The sequence below is a fragment of the Temnothorax nylanderi genome, unplaced genomic scaffold (genome assembly GCF_030848795.1).
Source record: "Temnothorax nylanderi isolate EJ_2023f unplaced genomic scaffold, tnyl_v1.0 TNYL_tig0009_pilon, whole genome shotgun sequence".
NCBI classification, from domain to species: Eukaryota; Metazoa; Arthropoda; class Insecta; order Hymenoptera; family Formicidae; genus Temnothorax; species Temnothorax nylanderi.
The window spans coordinates 1,054,299-1,080,000 of record NW_027249071.1 but is presented as its reverse complement, the minus strand read 5'-3'; the positions used below and the strand labels follow the sequence as shown (position 1 = coordinate 1,080,000).

General features: G+C 39.4%; 2 protein-coding genes, 1 long non-coding RNA gene and 2 pseudogenes across 5 annotated transcripts in view; 2 read left to right on the top strand and 3 right to left on the bottom strand.

The window, feature by feature from the left end:
- Window positions 1-1,505, bottom strand: part of LOC139786069 (glutathione hydrolase 5 proenzyme-like) — a 2,000-nt pseudogene extending 495 nt beyond the window's left edge.
- A 1,101-nt stretch (window positions 1,506-2,606) lies between these two features.
- Window positions 2,607-5,478, top strand: LOC139786062 (protein claret segregational-like; annotated as a pseudogene).
- A 1,890-nt stretch (window positions 5,479-7,368) lies between these two features.
- LOC139786664 (dihydrolipoyl dehydrogenase, mitochondrial) lies at window positions 7,369-10,598 on the bottom strand. The gene is made up of 7 exons (XM_071725794.1): window positions 10,412-10,598; window positions 9,558-9,843; window positions 9,111-9,477; window positions 8,699-9,043; window positions 8,496-8,587; window positions 8,048-8,373; window positions 7,369-7,778 (listed from the first exon to the last, which is right to left on the bottom strand). Exons 1-7 carry the CDS (start codon window positions 10,454-10,456, stop codon window positions 7,713-7,715), a joined length of 1,527 nt encoding a protein of 508 aa, XP_071581895.1. The 5' UTR covers window positions 10,457-10,598; the 3' UTR covers window positions 7,369-7,712.
- Window positions 10,599-10,714: 116 nt separating this feature from the next.
- Window positions 10,715-25,702, top strand: part of LOC139786680 (uncharacterized) — a 43,809-nt gene continuing 28,821 nt past the window's right edge. Inside the window, exons 1-3 of one of the 3 annotated variants that reach the window (XM_071725812.1) lie at window positions 10,757-10,854; window positions 16,327-16,689; window positions 17,431-17,912. In XM_071725812.1, the coding sequence (XP_071581913.1) occupies window positions 17,523-17,912 (390 nt within the window). In that variant the 5' untranslated portion in view covers window positions 10,757-10,854; window positions 16,327-16,689; window positions 17,431-17,522. Of the gene's footprint in view, window positions 10,855-16,326; window positions 16,690-17,430; window positions 17,913-25,702 lie in introns of those variants that run through there. The other 2 variants (XM_071725807.1, XM_071725816.1) reach the window with 2 other exon arrangements.
- Window positions 11,962-14,660, bottom strand: LOC139786701 (uncharacterized). Its single transcript, XR_011722383.1, has 3 exons — window positions 14,426-14,660; window positions 12,382-14,183; window positions 11,962-12,134 (listed from the first exon to the last, which is right to left on the bottom strand). It is a non-coding gene; the product is annotated as an uncharacterized lncRNA (long non-coding RNA).

Here is a 25,702-nt window from a genome sequence, read left to right as displayed (position 1 = left end):
ATGGCGATGTAACGTTGTGCTCCTCGCCATCGTTACGGTAGGTTCGTAACTCGCCAATTGTTGCAGCAATCTTTCACGGAGCGTGGTATTTTGTAGAATTTCATGGGACAAGGTACCGTTATATAACGCTAAAAGAAAACTTTTAATATTAATAATCCAATCGTGTAGTTCAAGAAAATCAAGACGAAGTTGCATGAGAGTTATCTACGATTCACAGAGTTGCAAAATACATTTACCTGTTGCACCGTGGTGCGCTATAATATCCAACGTCCTTGTAAGTTCATGCAATTGCAGTCTATCGCCTGGACTCAAAGGGCCAGCGTAAAATATCTCATAATCTGTATTCTTTGCCACTTCGTCCGCAAGATCCTTAGATATAACAAATCCTTGCCGAGTCAACTCAACGACGGGTTCTACGACGTCGCGCCACGGCAAACTGCCATACGATCTTTGAGCAAATTCTAATCCTTTTAGTAGAGCTGGCAAACGTATTCCAGTCTCGGCAAAGAAACCTGACGAAGAGAAATTGTGTGAGTAACATATATTTTTCTTTCTTTATAGGCGTTATACACGTTAAATCAATGCGCAAAATTGCATTTACCTGTGGTTGTATTACTTGCAAAATCAGTAACAATCGGATGTGTAATTTTTGTAATTATATATCATTATGTAACCGCCTCTGGAAACAAAATCAAGATTTAGAAAGAACGACGATGAAGATGAGTTAGCCAATATCTTACCCGCCAAGGCCGATTTTATAAGGCGCTACCACAGCCATGCAAATAGTCGCTGCTACCGCAGCATCGACGGCATTGCCTAATCTGGCTAGTATTTTGGTACCAATTTGGGAACAATTGGAATAATCCGTGGCAACTGCTCCATGAGCACCGTGAAGGCTGCTCTGAAACGAGACAAGGATATTGTCAGAATGTTTTATTACTTTGTTGCCCTCTTTTCTATCTTTAGTATCATCTACCTGCGGTATACTTCCGGTGTAAAAAATTTGCAACACCAGCATGGTGGTGATGGCGAAAGTCAACGCAATAAAGCAGAATATGATAAATTCAGCCCATTGCCGCAGTAGATACAGAGTCCTGTACCTGTAGCTTCTCTCCTTCGTCAAAGGACATTCTTCTGTGAGACCTGCAAATACGCTGACTTGTAATCCTTTCCTTTTGTCGTGTATATTTATATATACACGACACGTACAAGTCGTTATCCTAAAAACTACTGACTTGGGACGATTTTGACTAAATTACCGATTAACTTATCAATATCTACACTATTTTGTTGATATGGATAGAATAAATAAACAAATAATTTTGTTTTAATATATGGAAAGAGATATTAAATTAAGGACTACAAATACAGTTAGAAATTTTGTAATAAACAGTTCTGCCAGTTTTGAATTAATCATGATGATCAAAAAATGCAAATGTAGTGCAAAATATTTAGGCCAATGCACAGAGCAAAAGGCATTTGCGCTTACGTGTATTGTGACTCATTTTCCAAAGTTCGTCGCTTTGTAATAATAATCTTGCACGTTACCACGATCTTTGTGACTCGAGTTTCTTTCAAAATATCGAGAGAATTGCAAGTAATAACGTCAACAAGTACAATTAATATTAAAGTAAATCTAAAATAATAAATGTACTACGCATGATACTTTTGCATAAATTAATTATATAAGATTTCACCGACATGTGGATCAAATTTGATGAAAATTTCACTTCGGTATTGACAGCAAAGATGAGCGAATTAGATTCGATATTCAACGTGTTAACAAAAGTTCGCAAAACTCAAAAGTGAGAAAGGCAACTTTGATGATAAATGTCCTAGAATTTCTTTAAAAATTAGCAGGAGGAAAAGATTCGAGCAAAAGTATTGGGAATATCATGAAGAAAGTCAAGACCGCAAAATTGCGCCTCACATGCAATTGGGAAGGTTTACGAGATATCATAACCTTAAATTTAATTCTAATTGTTTTGGTTCACTTACTGTCTTCGGCACAGAATATGTTACTCACTTTTTCTTAGCGTGCGAAATATGCGATTTCGGGATATAGCTTCCACGTTAGTCGCAATTTTTTCTTGCAATTTCTGCTAATGGAGCACAAATGAGCACAAAACGACGCCAAACACCCGGCGAAGATGCACACTGAAGCGATATGGCGACAGGCGACGACAATACTGTCAGTACTGCAAATCTATATTTTACGTCACGTACACTATAGATTTTCAGTACTGAAAGTTGCTGACAGTATACACAGACTGAAGGACAGCTATCGAGATGTATCGAATTGAATCGAATCGAATCGCGCGAGGCGATATGATCGAGGGACCAAGTTTGAAGAATTTTCGGTGTGTGTGTTGTCATTGGCCGCGTTCAGGAAACACAACTGTTGAGTGAGCGCTCATTATGATTGGTTCTTACACTTAGATCCGGAGAAGAACCAAAGGTAAGAACCAATCATATTAAAGAATCACTGACCGCTCACTCAACAGTTGTATTTCCTGAATGCGGCCATTACTTGTCACACTTGTCATTACTTTGTCCTAGGCAAAATGGAGCGCGACTACTGCCGTTGTGTCATGTCACGATAAAAAAACAAGAAATGTGGGTGCAAAAAAAACAAAGAACATTGCACCAAACGGTGCAAATGCGATTGCATTGTAAGTATAATATTTAATTAATTAGTATTAGGGCCGATATCACAGTCTCCGATTAACGTGATCCTCCGATTAAACTCACATCTCGCATCTCTTTCTAACTGTCCCCCTAGAAAGAGACGAAGAGTGGCAGCGGCAGCGGCACTTCAAGCGGCACTTCAAGCTCAGGATCGACATCGCAAAAAACACAAGAGGTATTGAGTTCAGAGCAGACTCCGTGCGGGTGATCGCAATTAACGTGATCCTCCGATTAAATTCACTCTGCAATACTCTGCATCTCTTTCTAGGAGAAAAAGAATGATGTCAAGCCCGCCAATGCCTCTTGTGAGGCTGGGGCAGCCTCACAAGAGGCATTAAATGCAGTGCTAAGAAAAGAAAACGACGAATTAAAAAATTTGATTATTAAGATGGATCAAGAACAAAGGAAATTGCATAACGTGATTCCTGAACTAAAGGGAAACATAAGAGTGATTTGTCGAGTGCGTCCACGAACGACGAAAGAAACCGAACAGATGAAAGCGTAAGTAAATGTGTTTTGCAATTATTAGAGAATAATGTAATTAATTATTAAAATAAGAACATAATCCTATAAAGGATAAAGAATTTTATATACCCCAAGGGGCCTTAAAGGGCGTTTTGAAGGGACGTACCCAACCCTAACCTCCAATTCATCCACTACCTTACTGTTTCCCTCCTTTTGGACCAACGGTTTAACGTCTCTTCCGAAAGACGGAGCCCAGTTTTCTCCGCATCTTGCACGGAGGGGCGCGGTTTTTTCGGAAAAAAACTTTTCCATGATTCATGGCTCTAGTGGACTCGAACCTGGTTCCTCAGATTACGAGTCTGGCGCTCTACCACTAGACCACACCGCCGCCCGAACATAATCCTATGTTAAAGGCATTTTATAGATTCTTTTTTTCTTAATCGTATGTGTTTTTAAATAAATAATCGATTGCAAATACAATTGAAAAGTAGTTGAAAAAGCGTATAGAAAATAATATAATATATAATAATATATCTAATAAATAATGTATATCTATTAAAAAATTTTGTATAAAGTTTTTGAAAAGATCAAATTTGGAAATTAAATAATTAATAATACATTCTCTTAATTCTTTTCTTAATTTAATGTTTCTTTCAGCAATTACTATGAATAAAAATATATTTTAATCAAGGGAATAAAAGAGATTATTTTGATATTTTAATTTGTGTATCTAAATTCTAAATGAAAATTAGAATTTGTTTGTTACAGGTTGTGCGACATCTTCATTGACGAAGCCACCATCGAAGTAGCTGCAATGAAAAACTACGAGGAACGAAACAAAAATTTTCATTCAATAAAATATTTGGCCCCAATGCTTCGCAAGCAGATGTGTTCGAAGAATTATCCCTTTTAGTACAATCAGCACTTGAAGGATATGATGTTTGTGTATTTTCTTATGGTCAGACTGGTTCTGGCAAGACGTATACTATGGAAGGAGAATGTGGATTACAGACTGAAGGCATGATACCTAGAACAGTATGTTTTTATATATATTTATAATATAATATATGTATATGTATGTATGTGTGTGTAATTAAATCATACTTTTATATAAATATTTAAATTTACGACTGTAATTTGGCTTTTTAGAATAAAAAAAAAATCGAAATTCGTGTATGTAATTTCAGGTACGTCATATATTTAAAGAAATTGCACAGTTCGAACTTCTTGGTTGGGAGTATCGAATAGAAGCAAGTTTTCTGGAAATTCATAACGAGCATATCATTGATCTTCTTGAAAAATCGAAATCAAAACACGAAATCGAATCTGAACGAAAAACACATAAAATACGAATGGTCGACAATAAAAGTCCAGAGATACGCGTTAGCAACCTTCAGAATAAAAAAATACACAGTCCAGAAGAATTTCACGAATGCCTACGAACTGCACAACGCAAACGAGAAGTTACAGATAGGTACTCAGTCAAATAAACAGTAATTTTATTTTGAAATGTATTATAAGATTAAATATTTACATAGAATTTAATTTAAAATAAATAATAATTTGCATTTCAGATCATCCAGATCTCATTTAATAACAAGAATGTGCTTCACTGGTACACTGGTTACGAAACAAGAAGTGTCAATAGGAAACCTGATGTTAGTCGACTTAGCCGGGACTGAACGTTTGAAAACCGGAGGATCTAAGAGCCCAAGACTGTTGGAAACAACATCTATCAACGGATCCTTAACAACACTCGGAAGAGTTATTTCATCTATTTCAAAAAAAGAGGCATATATCCCGTATCGGGATTCAAAACTAACACAAATGCTAATGCCATATTTAGGAGGCAAAAATTCAAAAATTTTAATGTTAGTGAATGTGTCTCCATTAGACGAATGTTGTAATGAGACATTAACTTCGCTAAAATTCGCTAGTAATGTTAATAATTGCAAGATTGGAGCGCAAGGCAGGCTTAAATCGCGAAGTCCGCGTGCGTTAAGCCCGCGTATCTTATAGAAGAATTTTATTTTATTTCTAATTTTATTTCTGAAACATCTCATTCCGAATTTTTTTATACTGTTTCAATAAATGTAACTGTACCGTGTGAGAAATGTTCATTTAGTCTAACCTTAATTAAAAATTCCTATTACAAACTCTACAATTAAAAATAAACAATTAATAAACAAAAATAAACAATTAAATTAACAATTAACACGTACTAGGATTTTTTTAGTAAAAATCGCTGAAGAAATACTACACGGAAAAAAATGATATGTAAAAAATAATAAAATTATCAATAAAAGATACTGTTTAGCACTGTAATTTAGTCATTTTACTGAATTTTTATTATAAATTGATGTATGAACATCTAATCTTACTGTTTGAATATATATTAAGATTATTATACACTGTAAAAAGCATTGATGTGCATATCAAAAATTCATTTGACGTGTTAGTAGTATCTCATTTATTTCATTGAAAAATTACGAGTTTATCATTACCCGTGGCCGAGTTACATAATAAACTGTAAATAGTCATCAGATTTCTGACGATTTTTTACAGTTTATTTTTTTCCGTGTAGTATTTGCTATGATTTTGTTAAAATTCACTTAATTATAAAAAAAATGTAAAAAACTTGGAAATATTCGACAAAATTCCAATTTACATTACGTTCTCTGACAGTTCCATACTTTTTATCTGGAAATATGATATTTTTAACTATGATAAATGATAAAAGTATATAAAAGATCAAATTTGGAAATTAAATAATTAATAATACATTCTCTTAATTCTTTTCTTAATTTAATGTTTCTTTCAGCAATTACTATGAATAAAAATATATTTTATTCAAGGGAATAAAAGAGATTATTTTGATATTTTAATTTATGTATCTAAATTCTAAATGAAAATTAGAATTTGTTTGTTACAGGTTGTGCGACATCTTCATTGACGAAGCCACCATCGAAGTACCCAATGAAAAACAACAAGGAACGAAACCGAAAGATAGCCCAGTTTCTCCGCACGAGCCCCACTCGTGCGGGGGGTGCAGTTTGAAATATAAAAATTCCTGTGATCAGGTGGACTCGAACCCGGTTCCTCGGGATTACGAGTCTGGCGCTTTACCACAAGACCACACTGCCACCCGTTTATGGACGATTCGACGATTGTACTATTGAAGTTATAGATAAATCGGATGGATCAGATGCAACGAGCTGCAGTGGAAAGCTACGAGAAACAAAAAAAAGTTTTTTCATTCGATAAAGTATTTGCTCCCATAAGAACAACGGCGCGCAAGGAAAAGACTCGATGCTCGATCCTCGATCAGATCCCCCACCCCCGAGCCTTCTGCATGTGTTATTCTCATCTCGCTCACTCCAATTACTGTCTCGCTCGCTCTTATACCTTCTCGCTCGCTCACATAACGAAAAATCAATAACTTTGCGTTACCGACATTAGCACGGAACGCAACCTAAATCGTGCACGTATGTGTTACCCCGTGGCCCAAACGTGGACATTGGCTACGTAGTTCATGTGCACGTTTTACATCGTTCCCAGAGGGCGTATCGCGTTCGCGGATCACCTAAAACCGGGCCGTGCCGTCTCTCATTCTTCTCTCTGTAATAACTTTTATGATCTTTCAGATGGAAAATCGTGAACACGTGAAGTGCATTAACCGCGGGTAATATCAATGCACATTTTGTGCACAGAGATACTAGTGCACGGGTTCTATCTAAAATGCCGGCAAGTCCATTCTCAAACTTCTCTCTGATAAAATGCGTAAGCACAAAGAGGCGTCGTAGAAGTCATCTCTTTATCAAGTAATCAAGCAATCGAAAACAAATAACGTTGAAACGATAACTGAGTCATTAAAAATTATTTTGTTTTGTATATTTTATAATCAAAAGAAATGCAAAATGTATCTACGATTGCAATTAAATGTTCATTTTTTTCTAGAAATATGTAAGATTGATTTGAACCAAGTCAATTTTAATAAAAATTTATGGAGACAACCCTCGATAAAATTTAAGAAAACAATCTATTTTTTAGTTTTGACACGCAAGGATTCTCTTTTTTTTTTAATAATTTGCTCAAGAGCCTTCCCTGTTGCACACTTTTATTTCACTCTCTTTCTTTATTTTTCATCTATGTTATTTTACATGTATGTATATCTTTTTATCTTCTTTTGGAACGATTTAAAGAATACGAGATATATTATAATGCCGCATCTTTCGTTTATTCTTAATAAATACAATAATCACCAGAGATAAACTTATATCTCTGCGTAATGGCTTCAAGCTTTTATTTACAATCGTAATCCCCCTTATACAACGCGCTACGGTTCGCGCAATGTACGTTGATACGTAGACTAGATCCAGGCTACGATGTGAAGTCAAAAGGGCCGCGTAAATCATACGCGTTTAGCGGGGAGCATAAACGTGTCTGTCCGCGAAATGTATTATCTCAATAAACTTTGAAAGAAGACAGGCACGTTTAGTGCTAAACGCATTAGGATATAGACTAACAAGTGTGATGATTCGCTTATTCTCCATAGAAATTTAAAAGTTGATAGGTTTGCCGAAGTAGGCTGCCAGATGAGCTTCTCTGAGCGCTTCGGCGCATGTCTGAAAGAAAGAAGAGGAAAATGCGTGTCATAAAACATGCCAGATAAAATAATTTATTTAAATCTTTTTTCTCAATTTTAGTATAAAGTCAATTTCAGTGAGACCTTAACAGTCGAATATACTAAGTGATATGACTTAAATGATTAGAGAATATTTTTAATCTGTTCTTTCTTTTTTGCATAAAATTTCTAGACGTAGAGAATTAATCGTGGAAAGATGTCGTGTGCAAAATAAAGCTGCTCAGTATAAAATTGACATTAAATACTTACTGGATGTGCGTGGCATACGCGGGCAACGTCTTCCGCGCTGGCGCCGTACTCCATCGCGAGAACCGCCTCGTTGATGAGCTCTCCCGCAGCCGGTCCGATCATGTGCACGCCCAGGATCTTGTCCGTGTTGCTGTCGGCGAGTACCTTCGCGAAGCCGTCCGTGTCGAGATTCGTCTTCGCTCGGGAGTTCGCCATGAACGGAAACTTGCCGACCTTGTAGTCGATGCCCTCCTTCTTCAGATCTTCCTCCGTCTTGCCGACCCAACCCACTTCCGGATGCGTGTATATCACGCTCGGCACGCAGTTGTAGTCTATGTGAACCGCGCCTGCATCGCAAGATAATCCACATTTAATCAGATTGAGTAAAAAAAAAGAAGCAAGTTCGTATTTGTATCTGTAGCACTAAAATGAGATGATGAGTCATATTTAAATTGCGATTGACACTTACCTCCGGCAATACCTTCCACTGTGATTATGCCCTCGTCCTCAGCTTTGTGAGCCAGCATTGGTCCGTGAATGCAGTCACCGATAGCGTAAATACTGTGAATTTAATTATGGAATTAGTTATTCGAAATCATATTTTATCACAGATATATTGGAGGGATTTAAAACCGAATGACAGTTCAATTCCGATTTAAATTTCGTAGTTACCTAGGCACTACCGTTTGAAATCTATTGTTCACGGGTATTCTTCCCTTCTCGTCCCTCTCGATGCCCAGGTCTTCCAGACCTAAGTTTTGCGTGTACGGCCTCCTGCCGACGCACACCAACAACACATCGCACGCCAAGTCCTCCTTTTTGTTGGTGTCCTTTGCGTCCTCAACGGAAACCACGATCTCATTGCTACGCTTGCTAGCAGCCGTGACTTTCGTTCCCAGTTTAAACTTCAGTCCTTGTTTCGCGAGTATCTTCTGCATGGTTTTACTGACCTCCCCGTCGATGCCCATGCCACCGATCGTCGGCATGAATTCAACGGCCGTCACATCGGAACCCAGTCTGTAAAAATGATAATTTTAGCGAGAGTGCACGAGTTTTTACGTTAAAAGCGAATTTAGCGCATTACCTTTGCCAAACTGAGCCCAATTCCAATCCAATGACTCCAGCTCCGATAACAATGAGCCTCTTGGGAACTTCACTGAGCGACAGTGCACCCGTCGAGGACACAACCTGTTTCTCGTCGATCTCGATGCCGGCGAAAGGCGTGACTTCGCTACCGGTCGCTATTAGAATATTCTTCGCGTTGATAGTAGATTCCACCGATCCGTCAGGCTTTAGGGCAGTAACTTGGTTCTTGCCTGTGATCTTTCCATGACCCTTGACCCACTCGACTTTGTTTTTTTTAAACAAACCCGCTATACCGTTGGTCAAGGCTTTGACCACGTTCGTTTTCTGTTCCATGAGCTTTTCGAGGTCCAATTGAACATTTGATACTGCAAATCGAGTCATCCATGTTTTATTGTGCGACAACATGACTTCCCACAAAAGAATTCGTCTAGCTCAGGTTACTCACCGACAACTCCACGGTTCGCTAAATCTCCACTGTGCGCCATGTGATAATAATGTGAATTGTTTAAAAGTGACTTAGACGGAATGCATCCAACATTAAGACACGTGCCACCTAGAGTCGGTCCCTTCTCCACGCATATGGTCTTCATGCCCAATTGCGCGGCTTTAATCGCAGCTACGTATCCACCGGGACCAGCCCCGATCACCACTACATCTGTGTCCAGCGTACTAGCGTACCTGTGCTGCTGGGTACTCGTTATGCCAGGTAGAACACGCTTTATGCATGTTGGCTGAAAGGAAACAAAAAGAAAAGAAATTATATTACAGCATTTGCACACATTTGGCGAGGAAAACTGTTGACAATTCAGGAACAAGGAAATATAAATGATATTAATGTAAAATAAATTAATATAAAATATCAATGATATAAATAAAATTAAAAGTCTATTTAAAAACTCTCATCATCCTGTGCTATCATTCTGTCATTGTTCAGCTACGCCTTCTCTGTTTTCATTCAACATTTTCCTTTTCTCTTCAAAATTTCATTTTGAGTGCAGGTGTACCGGAGAACAGCTGAAAAGGACAGATTTCGGTGGTAACACCAACGTCACCGACACAGAGAAAGCAATGACATAACCAATCCGTGAAGCTGCCATTATACATAATACAGAAATTCCGAGGATCTCTTAAGAATCTAAAGATGCAACTGATGAGATCTGTGCAGGCATAATCATCAAAGATTCTCACTAATTAACTGAAAAGATAACCACGCTGACGGTCTGGCGACGAGATGTTACGAAAGAGACATCCAAGTGAAAGAATCGTCCTACGTGAATCATCTGGTCGTCCGTGACTTACCCTGATCGACGTGGTCACCAAGTTCCAAATGCTGGCTTGCATCATACTTTCAAAAAACACAACCTCGAATCCCCGACGCCGAACGGGAGGGATGCAAAGGGAAAAAGATTCGCGGCAGTGAAACGGAAAGGCCTACCGTACCGGTTATCGCGACGGGTTCGCCTCGCGGGGGGGGGGTGCCGATAATTCTCACGCGGTCGTTGAATGCACCTAGTTCAAGGATCACGCCGAGAGATGGCGCCAGGGATCCCGTCAAGCGGCTGGCGTTAGTTGATCGATTTCACCGCAAGCTGACGCGGCGATAATAATCACCGTTTTGGAACAATCGACGACGAGCAAGTAGAAAAAAAATATCTTATCGAGGCACACTCGCTTTTATTGATTAAAAGAATTTATCGCCGCTTACATTTGTCGTCAAGTATCAAGGGCCGAGATATTGAAAGGTGAGAATCGGGAAAGTTATGAATACTTTAACTGAACGGGCAATTTCGAAAAGGGCACATCTCGCATTTTTTGGCCTATTGGTTTTTTCCACTAATATGTATTGCGTCCTACCTACGCATCTTTGTGCGAATTCCTGACAAATTTTAATTTTCAGAGATGTGCCCTTTTCGAAATTGCACATTCAGTTAGAATACAATACAAGATATTCGAACGACGAAATACAAGATGCATGTGTTCTGATTTATAATATAATTTATAAATATAAATTTAATAAAAATCTCAATTCCCTGACAATTTCACTGATCCCACAATAATTTGTTAGAATTGTTTGTTGAGAGTCACCTTTAACAATAATACATTAAAAATAGAGAAATTATAATTCTATTGGGGAGCGAACAAACATAATAATTCTTAGATTTGTCGCGAATGAAATGTTTTCACCTTCTTATTGCAAATATTACTCGCAATAACGTAAGCAATACGTCCCAAATTTAAGTCTAAAAATGTAAAAAAGTGCAGTTTTCTTTAACATTGTATAATGCTGTCTTTTAAATGTCTTTTCCGCCCTTAGGAAGCTGGTCACTGCTGAGAATGATGGTTAACGATCCCTATTCGTTCTCAAATTCACAAACAATTTCATTCACTTTACATTTTTCTGCGGTAGATTGCATTCAGTCGAGAATGAGTTCGAGATCTCATAATCGTATTCTATTTTGAAATTCGTCTGCCATTCTTTCCCCGCCTGCCGATGTTCATCCCACTCGCGCGGATACGATTTACCTTTATGTAGGGCCAAGTGATAAGCCAGATACGGTAGTCTATCTAATGTGCAAGTCAGGCACGTGCAAAACGGTTGCGGAATTGACGCCAGGATTTCCAGTAACATCAACTCCTCCTTGAGTGAGAAAATTCTTCCATTGTCATACTCGTACTCTGCTGCCCCAGAAGTTCGAAAGCGTTGTATCTCTAAGCGCAGATGCCCAATATCAAGCACGTTACGCTTGGCGATCGACGAATCGTCCGCCCCAGCAAGAATCTCCTTCACCGCTGCTGCGAACTTCATTGTGTAATTGAGATAATCTTCCTTCTCCTTTTTGATCTTTATTCTTTTAAGCATAGGTACGTAGTCGAATTTATCGCACATTCCGGCGACCGTTTTGGTCCTTTTTCTACTTGAAATCATGTTTAGTGCTAACGGAAACCAAGCTTCTATTACAGGGTCTATTACAGGGTCCTTATTCATGTCTTTATTCATGTTATTTTTTTATGATAACCTAACCTGAAAAAAAACGATTATCACATGAAATGTACTGGTATATATCTGATTACGACAATGTAAGATGGAAGTCGCAAGATCGTCCATGCGACTTCGATTTTGCGATTTCTATTAACTTATTGAGACGAAACTTTACAGAATAACAGTTAAAATAAAGCAGATTCTCGTAGCTTGCTGTAATATTTTTACAAGTATTCCTTAAGCAATTAGGCTATAAGATATAATTAAAGGAGAAAGGTAATACACTTACAAAGTCAATACAAAACCGAATTCTCGAACGATAGTTTGAAGAATTGAGCAGAACGCTTAATACGACTTAATTCTAACTGGAAACTGAAGCAAGCGGTCAAACCTAAGACTTCTCTCGGTGTTTGGAAAGTTCAACGATTATCTTAGGTGCCTTTAGACATCAACATTTACTTCAATGTATCTAAATAAACATGTTTTCTTTCTTTCCACTTTCCTACTTGGCGCTAAACTCAGACCATGGCGCGGTCAATAATAACTGCTATTTTGGAGCAATTGTGACGAGGCGAATAGAAAAAAAATCTTATCGACACACTCCATTTTATTGATTAAAATAATTTTTTATTGCTTACATTTATTGTCAAGTATCAAGGGCCGAGATATTGAAAGGCCAAAATGATGAAAATCGGATAATTTATAAATACTTTAGCAATACAATACAAGAGATTCAAATAAAATACAAGATGCGCGTGTTATAAGTATGTACATATCGCAGGGATTTCGTACAATTCATTTTTTTTTCAAAATTCCTAGGAAATCCACAAAAAATCAGGATATTGTGGAATAACTATAAATTATTAATATAAATATAATTTATAAATATACGTATAAATTTATATATAATTATATGTTTATATTTATATTTATATTTATAATTTATAATATATTTATAAATATAAATTAATAAAAATCTCAACTTTTTTACAATTTTACTGACAAGACCTAGAATTTTTCAAAATCGTTGAAATCTCCTAGGATGATTGTGTAATTTTTACTCATTTCACACAATATCCCGTTTTTTCTAGATTCTCTAGGAATTTTATGAAAAACCGAATTACACGAAGTCATTATAACGTTATGTCAGTATAATTTGTTAGAATTGTTTGTTGAGAGTCACCTTTAACATAAAAATAGCGAATAATTCTACATAATAATTCTTAGATCCGTCGCGCATGAAATGTTTTCACCTTCTTATTGCAAATATTACTCGTAAGCAATACGTCTCAAATTTAAGTCTAAAAATGTAAAAAAAGTGCAGTTTTCTTTAACATTGTATAATACTGTTTTTAAAAATATCTTCCGCTCTTATAGGAGGCTGGTCACTTCTGAGAACGTATTAGGTTAACGATCCCTCTTCGTTCGACAAATCGTCCTCAAATTCACAAACAATTTCATTCACTGTACATTTATCTGCGGTAGATTGCATTCAGTCGGGAACGCGCCCAAGATCTCATATTCGTAATCTATTTCGAAATTCGTCTGCCATTCTTCCCCCGCCTGCCGATGTTCGTCCCACTCGCGTGGATACGATTTACCTTTATATAGGGCCATGTGATAAGCCAGACGTGGTAGTCTATCTAACGTGCAAGTCAGGCACGTGCAAAACGGTTGCGGAATTGTCGCCAAGATTTCCAGTAACATCAACTCCTCCTTAAATGAGAAAATTCTTGCAGTTCCATTGTATTCGTACTCCGCCGCTTCAGAAAATCGGAAGAAGTTTATCTCGTCGCGCAGAGTCTCGAGATCAAGTTCGTAACGCTCAGCCACCGATGAATCGTCCGCCCCAGCTAGAACCTCCTTCACCGCTGCTTCGAACCTCATTGTTAAATTCAGATAATCTTCCTTCTCCTTGTTGACCTTTATTCTTTTAGGTACGTAATCAAATTTATCGCATATTGTGGCGATCGTTTTGGTCCTTTTTCTAAATGAAGTCATGCTTATAAGTGCTAAGTCGAACCAAGCTTCTATTACAGGGTCTTTATTCATGTCTGCTATTTTTTTATAACCTACGAAACCTACGATAACCTACGAAAAAAAATGATTATGTGAGATGTACTGGTGTATCTGGAGATTGCGACAACGTAAGATGGAAGTCGCAAGATCGTTCATGCGACTTCGATTTTGCGATTTCTATTAACTTAAGACGAGACTTTGCCAAATAACAGTTAAAATAACGCAGATTCTTGTAGCATGCTTTAATATTTTTACAAGTATTCTTTAAGCAGTTAGGCGATAAGATATAATTAACAAAGAAAGATAATACTTACAAAGTCGATACAAAACTGAATTTTCGGACGATGGTTTGAACAATTGAGCAGAACGCTTAATTCGATTTATATAATTCTAACTGGGAACTGAAGCAAGCGGTCAAATTTAAGACTTCTCTCAATGTTTGGAAAGTTTATCTTATCTCAGGGTAAAGCTGGGTCTACAATGCGACTCACGACTTTGCGACTCGCATTGTAGACCCCGTATAAGTGGCCTTAAGCCTTGTGTACACGATACTAGAAATCGGTCCGAGTTTCGGTTTAAGCCAATGAAACTGCTGCTTTTCTGTAAGAGCTGCAAGTTGATTGGCTTAAACCGAAACTCGGACCGATTTCTAGTATCGTGTACACAAGGCTTTAGACAGCAAAATTTCTCCAACATGTCTAAATAAACATGTTTTCTTCCTTTCCTTTCTTTCCTCTTCCCCACTTGACGCCAAACTCTAATCAATAATAATAATGTATTAGTCCTCTAGATAATTTATTAAAACGTTAAAGGTTGATACACAGTGATACGAAGCATTGTTTCCATTTCGTAATAAACATGCAGAGTTATTTAATTATTTATGAAGCAAAATGTGAGGGATAATTTTTAAAATTCATAAAAGATAGATGTGTGCTTTAATATAACGGCGGTTATTCCCTTTTACAAACGTAATACTTGTACTTTCGATTTTACAATTATTAATTTTACAGCAGTTTTACAAAAGTTCTACTTATTTATCATAAATTGAATTTTAGTCATTCGGAAACGTGGATAAACAATACGCAACGTCATTTTTGCGAACAACCTACAGAAGGGAAAAGAAAAATCTGTTATTGCCGTGATTCGCGTCTGCGAGATGAGAATTGAGCTGTTTCATCTTGCGGCTTCAAAGGAAGCAAGATCGAGGGTGGAGGATGAACTTTTGGCGATTGATAAAGACGCCGGGGCAAGAATTTCTTCCTTCGGCGAAAGTCGCGGATCGATTGACGCATGAGCATTTTAGGTGGCGTCGCGACGCCGCCAGCGTCGTCGTCTCGCCTGTGCATCCCCCGCGTCGGTTATAATTCACGACGAGCCCCACGATTTTCTTTTTCTGTTTTTTTTTTCCTCTGTACGTAGGGTAGATCGGAAGGACTGCGCGGTGGAGAGGAGAGAGGGGAAGCGTAGCGAAAAGGGAAGGAAAAAAATGACGGAGAGGAAGGGAGCGTGAATTGGGGCGATAAGGGGATGAAAGGGCGAAGAGCGAAACTCGAGAAGAGAGAGAGGCAAAGAAATAGGGGGATAATTAGAGAGAAAGAGAAGATGATAATAATAAAGGGACCGGTGGTAGAATAGATAAAGAGCGGGGGATAAGGGAAGGGCAGAAAGAAAGAGACAGATGAATAAGCAGTAATGTAAACGAGCCTCCAAGGGCCCCCTCTTGCATTTTAAATGTCGTAGATTGATAATTGCACGCACGCAAAAAAACAAGCGAAACATGAATTTTAAAAAGAAAAGCAAACAATCGATTAAATCCAGAATAGACTGACTAAAGTGCTGAAAGCTGCATTTTATTAAATTATTTTAATCCTTATTTTAATTTCTTCAGGGAAGAATTTTTAAAGTTATAAAAAAAAAGATTTAATTTTCCCTTTAATTACATTTTACTCTATTTAAATCCATAGCAATTAAATAAGGCGAAGAGAAGAATGAGAAGTGAAAAATATTGTGGTGAATATTGTCCGTTTTTCTTGTGTCGGTAATATCAAAAATAGAAAAGAGAACGTACACATAAATGTCGGTGTTTCTGCAATTAGAATCACATGTCATCATGATCCGAGTTGAATTTATTATATTAGAAAGATAAGTATATTACAAATCATCGACAGAGCGAATTGCACCGCCGTAATAATGACGCGTTGTATACCCTTGACAGTGGCAATTTTCATCGACACCGGCGCGGCGCGGCGCGGCGCCCGGCTGCATTTCCACGCGCCACCCTGTACATCACGCGTGCGTGGTGCGAGCGTAACGATCCCGCGTACGTGCGAGAGGGAACGAGAGACGGAGAGAGCGAGAGGTGGGGTGAGAGCGTCTCGCTCGCCGAGGGGTGTCGCGGGCAAAGGGGCAACAGATGTCCTTCCGCATGACGCACGCGGGGTGGCCGGCCCTTGGCGGAGAGGTAGTCTCGCGTCTGGTGGTGTCTGCGCGCGTCACGTCGCGGAATCGGAGTGCGCGGCTGCGTCCTCCGCGAAGGATCCGAGCCGGGTGAAGGACCTCGTCGGCTTAGACGGGACAGGTAAGTCCAATCCACCCCGGTGCGGAATTCTCTCCGCGCGTTAACGATAAACGGAGCGTCGTATATACGGTGTCGCGTCCCAGGCGTCCCTTCTTTCGGGGATGCCGTAAGTTCCCACGCGCCGCGCCGCGAACGGGTGCGATCGACGAGATATCGAGTGGTATTCACACCCCTGAGGTATTTAGCTACCGGCATATGGCTCGATTTATTATCGACGGACAATTCGCCGTTACGAAAGTGGATTTGTTTCCGAATCGAGGACAGGCCAACGTCTCTGTGCGTCTAAATTAACGTCGATGTATCGTCGATGATGCTCGTGTGGAAAGGGGCAATGAAACAAAACTCCGAGATAATTCGAAGCTTCACGCCTGAGGTGATTTTTACACCCCAGTATCGAAAAAATAAAGCTGACGTCACAGTAATTTTAACGTGTGCTTCTATCGTTTTAAAATATTTTTTGGTGTCTTCTTACTTTTTTCAGAAAAAATGTTGAGTAAATTTATATACATATTGTCCTCGAATACTAATAAATTATAGAACAATCAAAAATATGCAATCTGTAATTAATAACAGTGACTATTAATTGTGGTGTAAAAATCAGCCCAGGTGATCATTTATGAAATAATATCAGGTATCTCGATGGCGATATGAAAGCTTCGAAGCACCCTTTTCTATTTTAAAATATCCTTTCGCCACGCGAATCTCCTCGTTGATCCATAACAATTATTGGAATTCTTTCAGCCGCTCGTCCGAGAAATGTTCGCGTGAAATGTCGCTGGACGTGCGCCGCGCGGCTTTCTCCCGGCGACGAGCATTCTCTGGTTAGCGTCGCGATGTGCGAGGTATCGAAGGGCCAACGCCGGACGTTCCGCGACCAGGACCCGCCGCGAATATGCAACAAGAGCGCGGAGAACCTGCTGCGGGACGAGCTCGAGTTCTCGCGCTCGACCCCGAGCTCGCCGACGACCCTCCAGCGCGCCGTCAGCCTCGAGAAGTGCTTCAGCGAGCCCGAGTTCTTCCAGAAGCAGCGCGAGCTGCTCTCGAAGCACGAGCAGCGGACGAGGGAGAAGGACGGCGACGACGGCGAGGGAAGCGTCACCCCCGGTTCCGCGCGTGGTGACGCGGACGACGATTCCGGAAGCGCGGCCGACGTCGCGAGCACCGAGGACCTCCCGAGGAAACTCTCCGCCAAAGTGCCTTCCTCTTGCGATCAGGCGAGCGAGGTACGTGGAAACAATCATGACCGAATGAGCCTCTCCCGGAAGACAAACCGGTCGTTAAAATAAAAATTGAAGAAAATTGACGAAGTTACGAGCCAATCTTGTGTTTCTTCTGATACTAAAATTGAGACACTTGCAAAAAACTTGAGTGCCCTGTTAAATATTAAAGGATAAAATTCAACCCAATACTTTGAATTAAAAAACATTTTGTTATTTTTAACTACTATGTGTGTCAAAATTTATTATTTTAACAGTATTATTGTAACTCCATATTTTGGTTTAGTTAAATTAAGATTGTTTTCGTTAAATTAACGACATATCGAGGAACAGTGACGAGACCTATTAGGAATAGTTAAAAATGACTCAAATTGAATATAATTTGACACTACGAAGTATTGATCGGCTTGACTTCCGAGAGGCTCAGATAATAAATCGCTTGCCGATTGTTCTTATTTAGAGATATATTTAAGCGTAAATCTTGAGAATTTTTTAAGAGTGTGAACATTGGCGAATGACTATTTTGTGGCCTTTCCGCAACACGAATCATTCGAGACAAAATATATCGCTTTGTTAGAAAATCATCGGGTTCATGCTATACTTAAGCATTTGCCACCTTTTTTAGTCAAGACGTTCTCTTTAGAAATATCAGGTCATTAAATTAAGAAACAATGTGGAGCATCGATTGACTCACGTTTCTTCTTGACTCTCTTGATTTACTTATCCTCGTAAAATAGCCGGGAGATGAGCTAAATATATCACACATCTATCCAAGGATACGCATCCAACGATATTTAAAGCGTTCTACAATCTCGAGAGTCGTCTTTTTTTTTTTACCGAGAATTCGATCGAACGGCATTTCTCTTCGCAATTTCTTCGCACTCGCAATCACCTCGCTATTCTTATATACGTGACTCACGACGCATTTCCCGAGCGTTTTGATATTCAATACTTTTTACGGAGCATTTAACCCGTATTTCCGTAATTAGCGTTATCGATTAACAGCTATATATTACTAGGAAAACGTGACTACAACGCGGCTTGCACATGCGACAACAAAAATCGCAGATAAAGTTCGAGCAATCGATCGAACGCGAGCGTGAGTCACGAGTGAGTTTTTCGCGCGAGACCGGTAAAAATGCGTTAAATTTCCTGGAGAAGGAACGTGTTTTTGTAGGGGAAAAAAAAATCTCGCTCGATTTAACCCGACGGAGAGACCGCGTGTATCGGGACCGGTGGCTGACGTTGCCACCGAACCGGCGTCCGGTCCGGTCACAACGGTATCTCTCAGCCGACGGACGAGTGTACTTACAGGTGCGCTATCGACTCGCGAGAATCTCGTCGAGCCGAAGTATCGGAAGAAGCGTCAACACGCCGAAGAGGCAGCGGACTCGTCCGCGCGGAATCGCCGGCCTTCGCTTTTGTCGGTGAAATCTCGACGTCTCGACACGTTTTTTCGACGTTGACGTAACGAGGTTTGCGGGCACGAGATTTGTTGCCCCGGACAATATTAGGAACTCTCCGCTTTCGTTAACCAGGAACAGAATCTGAAGATGGTCATGCAAGAAATGTAGAAATTACATAGAGAACTCGGAGAATTATAAAGTGAAATTGAAAACCCACGCGGTAGTTTTCTCCCCGTTTAATTTTTAATAAACTTTAATAGAATTTCACATATTTTGAAAATTAAATTAAATTAAAGTATGAAAGTATTTGGAGTATAAGAGAGAGTGAATAGAGGTATAGAATATATATATATATAGATATAAGAATGAATGTTAAAAAGGAGATATCGAAAAAGTTCTTCGAAAGAAATCGAGTCCGTTATTTTGATTGTGCAAACCGTGACACTTATTTTACTCTCCTTATAATTAATCTACCGTATCTAGGATAAAAATGAAAACTAAAATTTGTTTATCATAATTTACGTATTAAAAAAATGTATTTATTGCAGATATTCGTCTGTGGCGTGTCGTGCTAATTAACGTTCGTGAAATTTTCGTTGCTAAAATTTATACTGCCAGTATGTACGTATTTTTTTTTACTCATTACCAAAGATTATACAGATCTCTCGTCGGTAATGCGGCACGTTGGAGCCTGCGTAATAACCCGTTTCTTTATTTATATGCCAATGGGGAATACTACACATGCGCGGCGATAAAGTTGCGTAAATAGATTCGAAACCGGCATTCATGCCACTTGATACGCATATGCTTGCTATCCTTGAGAGGCTTAAGAAACTCGGTATCGCTTTATAGCTCCTTCACTTTCTAGACTCTCATCATTTTTATCGCATATCCCGTCCGTTATAGGTATCGATTCGCCCAGTTTCAGCAACTGAGTACGTTCGTCACTATCGAGTACGAGTTTATAAAGTCATGTTTGTGGAATTAGGTAGCAAGTGTTTACCGGTGCGGAAGATTCCACGATTTGGACGATATCATGCGTGAAAACTAGGTGTAAACAGATTTAACTTTAATTAGAGTTGGAAGAAAACGCGAATTTCGCGTAGCAAAATTTATGACAAATATACATAATATATATTATTATGATGAATTGAAATATGTATGTATATTTGCAACAGATAGAAAACGTCAGAAATTCAAGAGTTTTTTATTTTATTTTATAAATTGTAAAGAATATGAAATATATAAGCATACATACATATTCACGTACGATTAGAATTTAACATAACTCGTGCTATAATATTACACAAATTTTTGTTATAAAATACGAGAAAAATTCAATATAAGACAGAAATTTTTATAAGGTTAATTTTCTCTCCGCGTTTAACTCGTTTCGCAGCTTAGAGAAAGAGATATTGCAAAAATCCTGTCACATGTATGTGCGCGGGCGCGCGCCGTGTATGTGCAGTTTTACAAATTACTTAGAAATCACGAGCGATTTTCCGCTCTTAAGTTCGTTGATGCGCCGAGAAATTTTCCCGCCAGGTTTTACTTTGAGGAAACGCCGGGTGAGAACGTGCGGGACGGCTGCACGGATGACGGATGCGTCGTTTCTAAAATTCTCAGAACTGTCGCATTAGTGACGGTGAGGCGAGGTGTTTGCGGGAGCATTGTGGGGCCCTGAGACGAATTAGGTTCGGGGTCTTGGAGGGAGAACGCGGTCCCCGTGGCAGGTTCTTTTCCACCGGACGCCTTTGTGCGGAATTCGAATCAAGGGGCGCTCACAGAGTTGCATTGCGCGACGTGACATTTCTTACAATTGGATAAAACAGTTATACGCTTCTGATGAAAAATTTTAAAGATCTTGCATCTTTTTAAAAGATCTTTTGAAAAATTAATATAAAAAGAGGAGAATTTATTTCTGAATAATATTTTCTTCCAGCGATATCTCTTTTTACATTATTTTCTTACATCTGTTATCATTTTTCGAGCACTTCTGGCATTTCCTCTCTCACAGGTTTCAAGAATTTTGCATTTTCAAGATAATAGAGCAAATGTTTCTTAGTTTTAAACGTTTGTGATTTAAAATTTTTAAGATTCTTGCATTTTTAACAAATTTGTATAAAAAGAGAGGAGGGTTTATTTCTAAATAATATTATCTTTCTAGCTATCTCTCTTTTCGCCTTTCTTTGCATTCTTTTCTTATACCTGTTATCATTTTTCGAGCACTCCTGACATTTCCTCTCTCCACCAGGTTTCAAGAATTTTGCATTTTCAAGATAATGGAGCAAATGTCTCTTGCATCTCGTTAAGTCGCTAAACGATATTCCACTGTATACAGTTGTTCTCATATAATCGTTCTCACGTAACGCAAGTGATAAATCCAGTTCGGTGGGAAAACTAGTTTTCCCCGCAGAATTTATTCATCGCGCTTCTGTCGTTTTGGCGCGTATGCAAATCTTTCGGGAAGTAGCGGCGAGCAATGCAAATAAGCACCCGAGTCTGCGGAAAAACAAAACGGCGGCGTAACTATACCGCGATTTTTCGCGATGTCGTAAGGAGATAGACGCGTGCTCGCGCGCGAGTAAGACGAATCGAGATTTAGCTGGAAATTTGCTCGAAATACACTGGTTACACGGTGCAACGGGGGTCGACGACCGGCAGCCGGGCAGCGTTACGATATTGACGAGGAAGCTGCTATTTCGGGGGACGACGATTAATTGCCGGGGCGAGGGGAGGCGGCTCGGGAACGCTGCTGATAAATATTCAATCGATCCTTCATGAAATTATCACTGTACCCCAAGATTGCTCGCCAATAACCCGCCCGAGCTAACTCGATCGAGAGTCAGCGGCCGCCAAGATGAATCTCGGACGAGCGTTTCGAATTTACCTATCTCCATCGATTGTTTTTATATAAATTCTGCAACTCCTGAAATTATCATGATTAGTGACGTTCTTTAACGCGTTTTATTTTTATCACCCGTTTATCCGCTTCTGAAACATGCTACGAGCCTTAATTAAGCACACGGAGAGAATTTTTTGTTATATTTTACCCTTAAATTCACTACAAACTTGGGACAACTTAGCAACCAAGGAATTTTTAAAATATACAAAAGACATTTTACAAACAACGTGATAAAAATTCTTAAGCAGATTGGTAAATTTTGAAAAATTATTGAAATTTCCTGGATATATTTTAGTAAAATTAATCAAACATATTTTATATTTTAATATAATAGATATTAATATTTTTTATTATGGTAGATATTAATCAGAATAGCTCGCATAAAATTCTTGGTGATACATGTTGCCCCACAACTACCATGATTTCAGGGTAAATTTTAAGAGAAAATTCTCTCCGTGCATGTATTTTTATTAATATTATGATGCAGATATACAAAAAGAAAGATAAAAACGAAATATGAATATAAATTTTTAATTCTGAACTGTATCCCGTAGCTGCACATCTTACACAACCGCGTCTCCTGTTCTTTAACCACATCGTATATCTTTGTACGTTACGCTATCATATGTTATTGCACAAAAGAATGACACCGAGGCGTCAAGGTGCGCATTGCATTCGCAAGGTTGCCCGATGCAGGCCGTCGACCAACCAGATGCAGGCTGCATCCCCACGGTTGCATCTCTCACGGTTTCGGTATGAAAGCAGCCTGTTGGAGGTCGGATCGTCGGATGCGGCGCGCGTGGTCCCGCACACGGCGACGCGGCGCAGCGCAGCACGTAGGCTCGTCAGTCCTGGTCAGTCCGATGTTTACGCTTGTGCTTTAAACATTTTTCGCCGCGTGCTCTGCTCCGGGAAGCCGCGATCTCGCGTCCGTGTCTTCTCGCTCCCCTTTTCCCCTCCCCTTCGCGCGAGGAGCGTGACTTCACCGGTCCGCGAAGAGCCGCAGAGCGAGGAGCGAGGGCCGAGGAGTGTTTCGCAGCTTAGCGACGATACATAACATCGACCGGGCTCGTAAAACCGAGATTCCGGCTCGCCGTTTTCGATCGACGATCCTCTACGCTCCGCTGCGCCAGAGGCGCCGGTTCCGAGGCCTCTGCAATTAAGCCGCCCGTGTCCGCGAGTGGATTTGGATGGTCGAAAACAACGGTCGATGACAGAGGTAAAAGAAAAGAATTTACACATTGAGAAAGAGAGGAGAGAGAGAGAGATTTTGATACCACTCTGTGTGCTCCGGAAGATTTCGTGAATAGATATGACAGACATTCGAGAGTAAAGTATGAAAGAACATCGTGATTAACATGTATCGAAGTTTTATTTTACATATTTATTTAACAAGCGGGAAATGTTTTCTCTGCGTGATTTGTTCTTGCACGCGTGCACGTGACAAATGATCGAAAAAATTGTGATACAAATTTTAACTTTGACGTTCGCTGTGCTGCACACGTTGCACGTTGCACATGCATGACGCAGTCCGTTACGCGAATCGTGGTATCGCATGTACGTGACGCATAGAAGCGAAAATATCGAAGGAATTGTCGACCTTAAATTCCTCCAAAGATAAGAAACGTACCATTATGTAAATGTTTCGTTTTAAAATTATTATTAACAGAATTTTAGAGATAATCTTCGCTTAATTTCATAACTATATATTTCAGCCTTTAAAAGTATCTTATTACCTTGAATTATATGTGATTATTTCAAAAATTTGCCGTAAGAGATCGAATATATCGCACCACATTTTTGAAGTTATTTTTACGCCGCTTTTTGGAAATTTTTATCTTTAGTTTTAGTTGTTTACCTACTTGTTTGTCGAAGTTTCAATTTCGCCTTTCCATTGAATAAATAAACTTTTTTTGGACGAAGCTACAATAAGAGGCAGTTCAATGCGTATATCGGCAAACTCTGCAACAATGCGGCCGTATCGGCAGAATTGCAGCGGAATTGCATCGCAACTTTTTTGAGCGTATATTAAACAATTGTACACCAAGTACATAGCGTTTTCAGTTTATATCGGACAAAAATCAAAGGTGTGTGCACGTGTATATATGAAAGAGAGAAAGAAAGAAACAAAGAGTCTTAATTATAGAAAATTATCTTACACGTCTGTGAATATCGATTGTTAAGCATGAACGCGATGTATATCGACTGGAGTAAAAGAGCACGTAAAAAATCAGGCCGACTGAAATCGCGCCCGAGAGAGTCGATTGTATCGCGAAGGAATTCGAAGACTCCGAATGTTTACGTCGTAGATAGTTATTTAGCTGCCGAGAGAGAGATGATAGCGAATCGTCGACGATAATAAACGCGGGCGCCGCGCAGTATCGCGACCTTGGAATTTCGTCTTCCTTTCGCGCCGCCCACGTCGCGACGCGTGTAACACATTGTAAAACACGGGTGTAAATAAGCGCGGAGCCGCGGATCGCGGCGTGAGAGGACGACAAGCGGAGCATCGTCGGGGCACCGGTTGCGTAACGCAACGGGAAAACGCCTTCCTTCGCGTTCCTTCGCGACACACCACGCCCGTATTGTACGTACGTGCGTATGTGCGTCGGCGAAGTAGAGTCCTCCGTGTACTTATTTCGTCATCGGCGATCGCTCGGTGCGCACGGCCGCAGCAGCTGTTTCTCGCAATCGCGCCGTTCCACCTCGTCCGCATCGCGCGTACCTATACCTACCTACTTGTGCGACTTCGGAGACGCCCATATTTATACAGAGCAAAATATTGAAGTTCACAGAGGTAATAGCTGTTTCAATTAACCACTAATTTGAATGTAATCTCAAGCGTCCTAATGTAGATTAATCTCAGTCGAGAAAATGCAATTTTAATTGGACAATTTTAGATTGATCTTACATCTTACAAGAAAAATTACAGTTTTTTTTCCCGTATATCAGTTTTACTTTCATAAAGGATAAAAATCGTGTTTTAATATTCATTTTATACTTTCGGAATCTTCCTACTATACATGGCGTAAACAGTTTTCGAGCTTATTACGCACGTCGAATAATTAACGTGAGATAACGCTTATCGATGGCCACATATGGTCCCTGTGGTTACACGTATTACGAAGTTTGGACAATCATCCAGTTGCGAAATCGCTAATTAGCATGAAATTAATTTAAAATAAAATTTAATTTTAGTACAGTCTCTCTCTCTATCTCTCTCTCGTTTAAATATTCATTACCAAAACTTCATAATATGATATTATAATATTATATTATAATGAAATACATAAGAATTGGTTTAACAGCGGCGAATATACAGTAAGAATCCGAAGGATCCTGATTAAAACGTATATACCATTGTAATTTTTGCTCAAATATATTTCATAGAAAAATTACTTGATTTTGGGATTAAAATAACAAAGGTATATATATACTCCGATTATTCAATCGCGCGTTCATTTTAAGGAAGCGAAAGCTGCGCG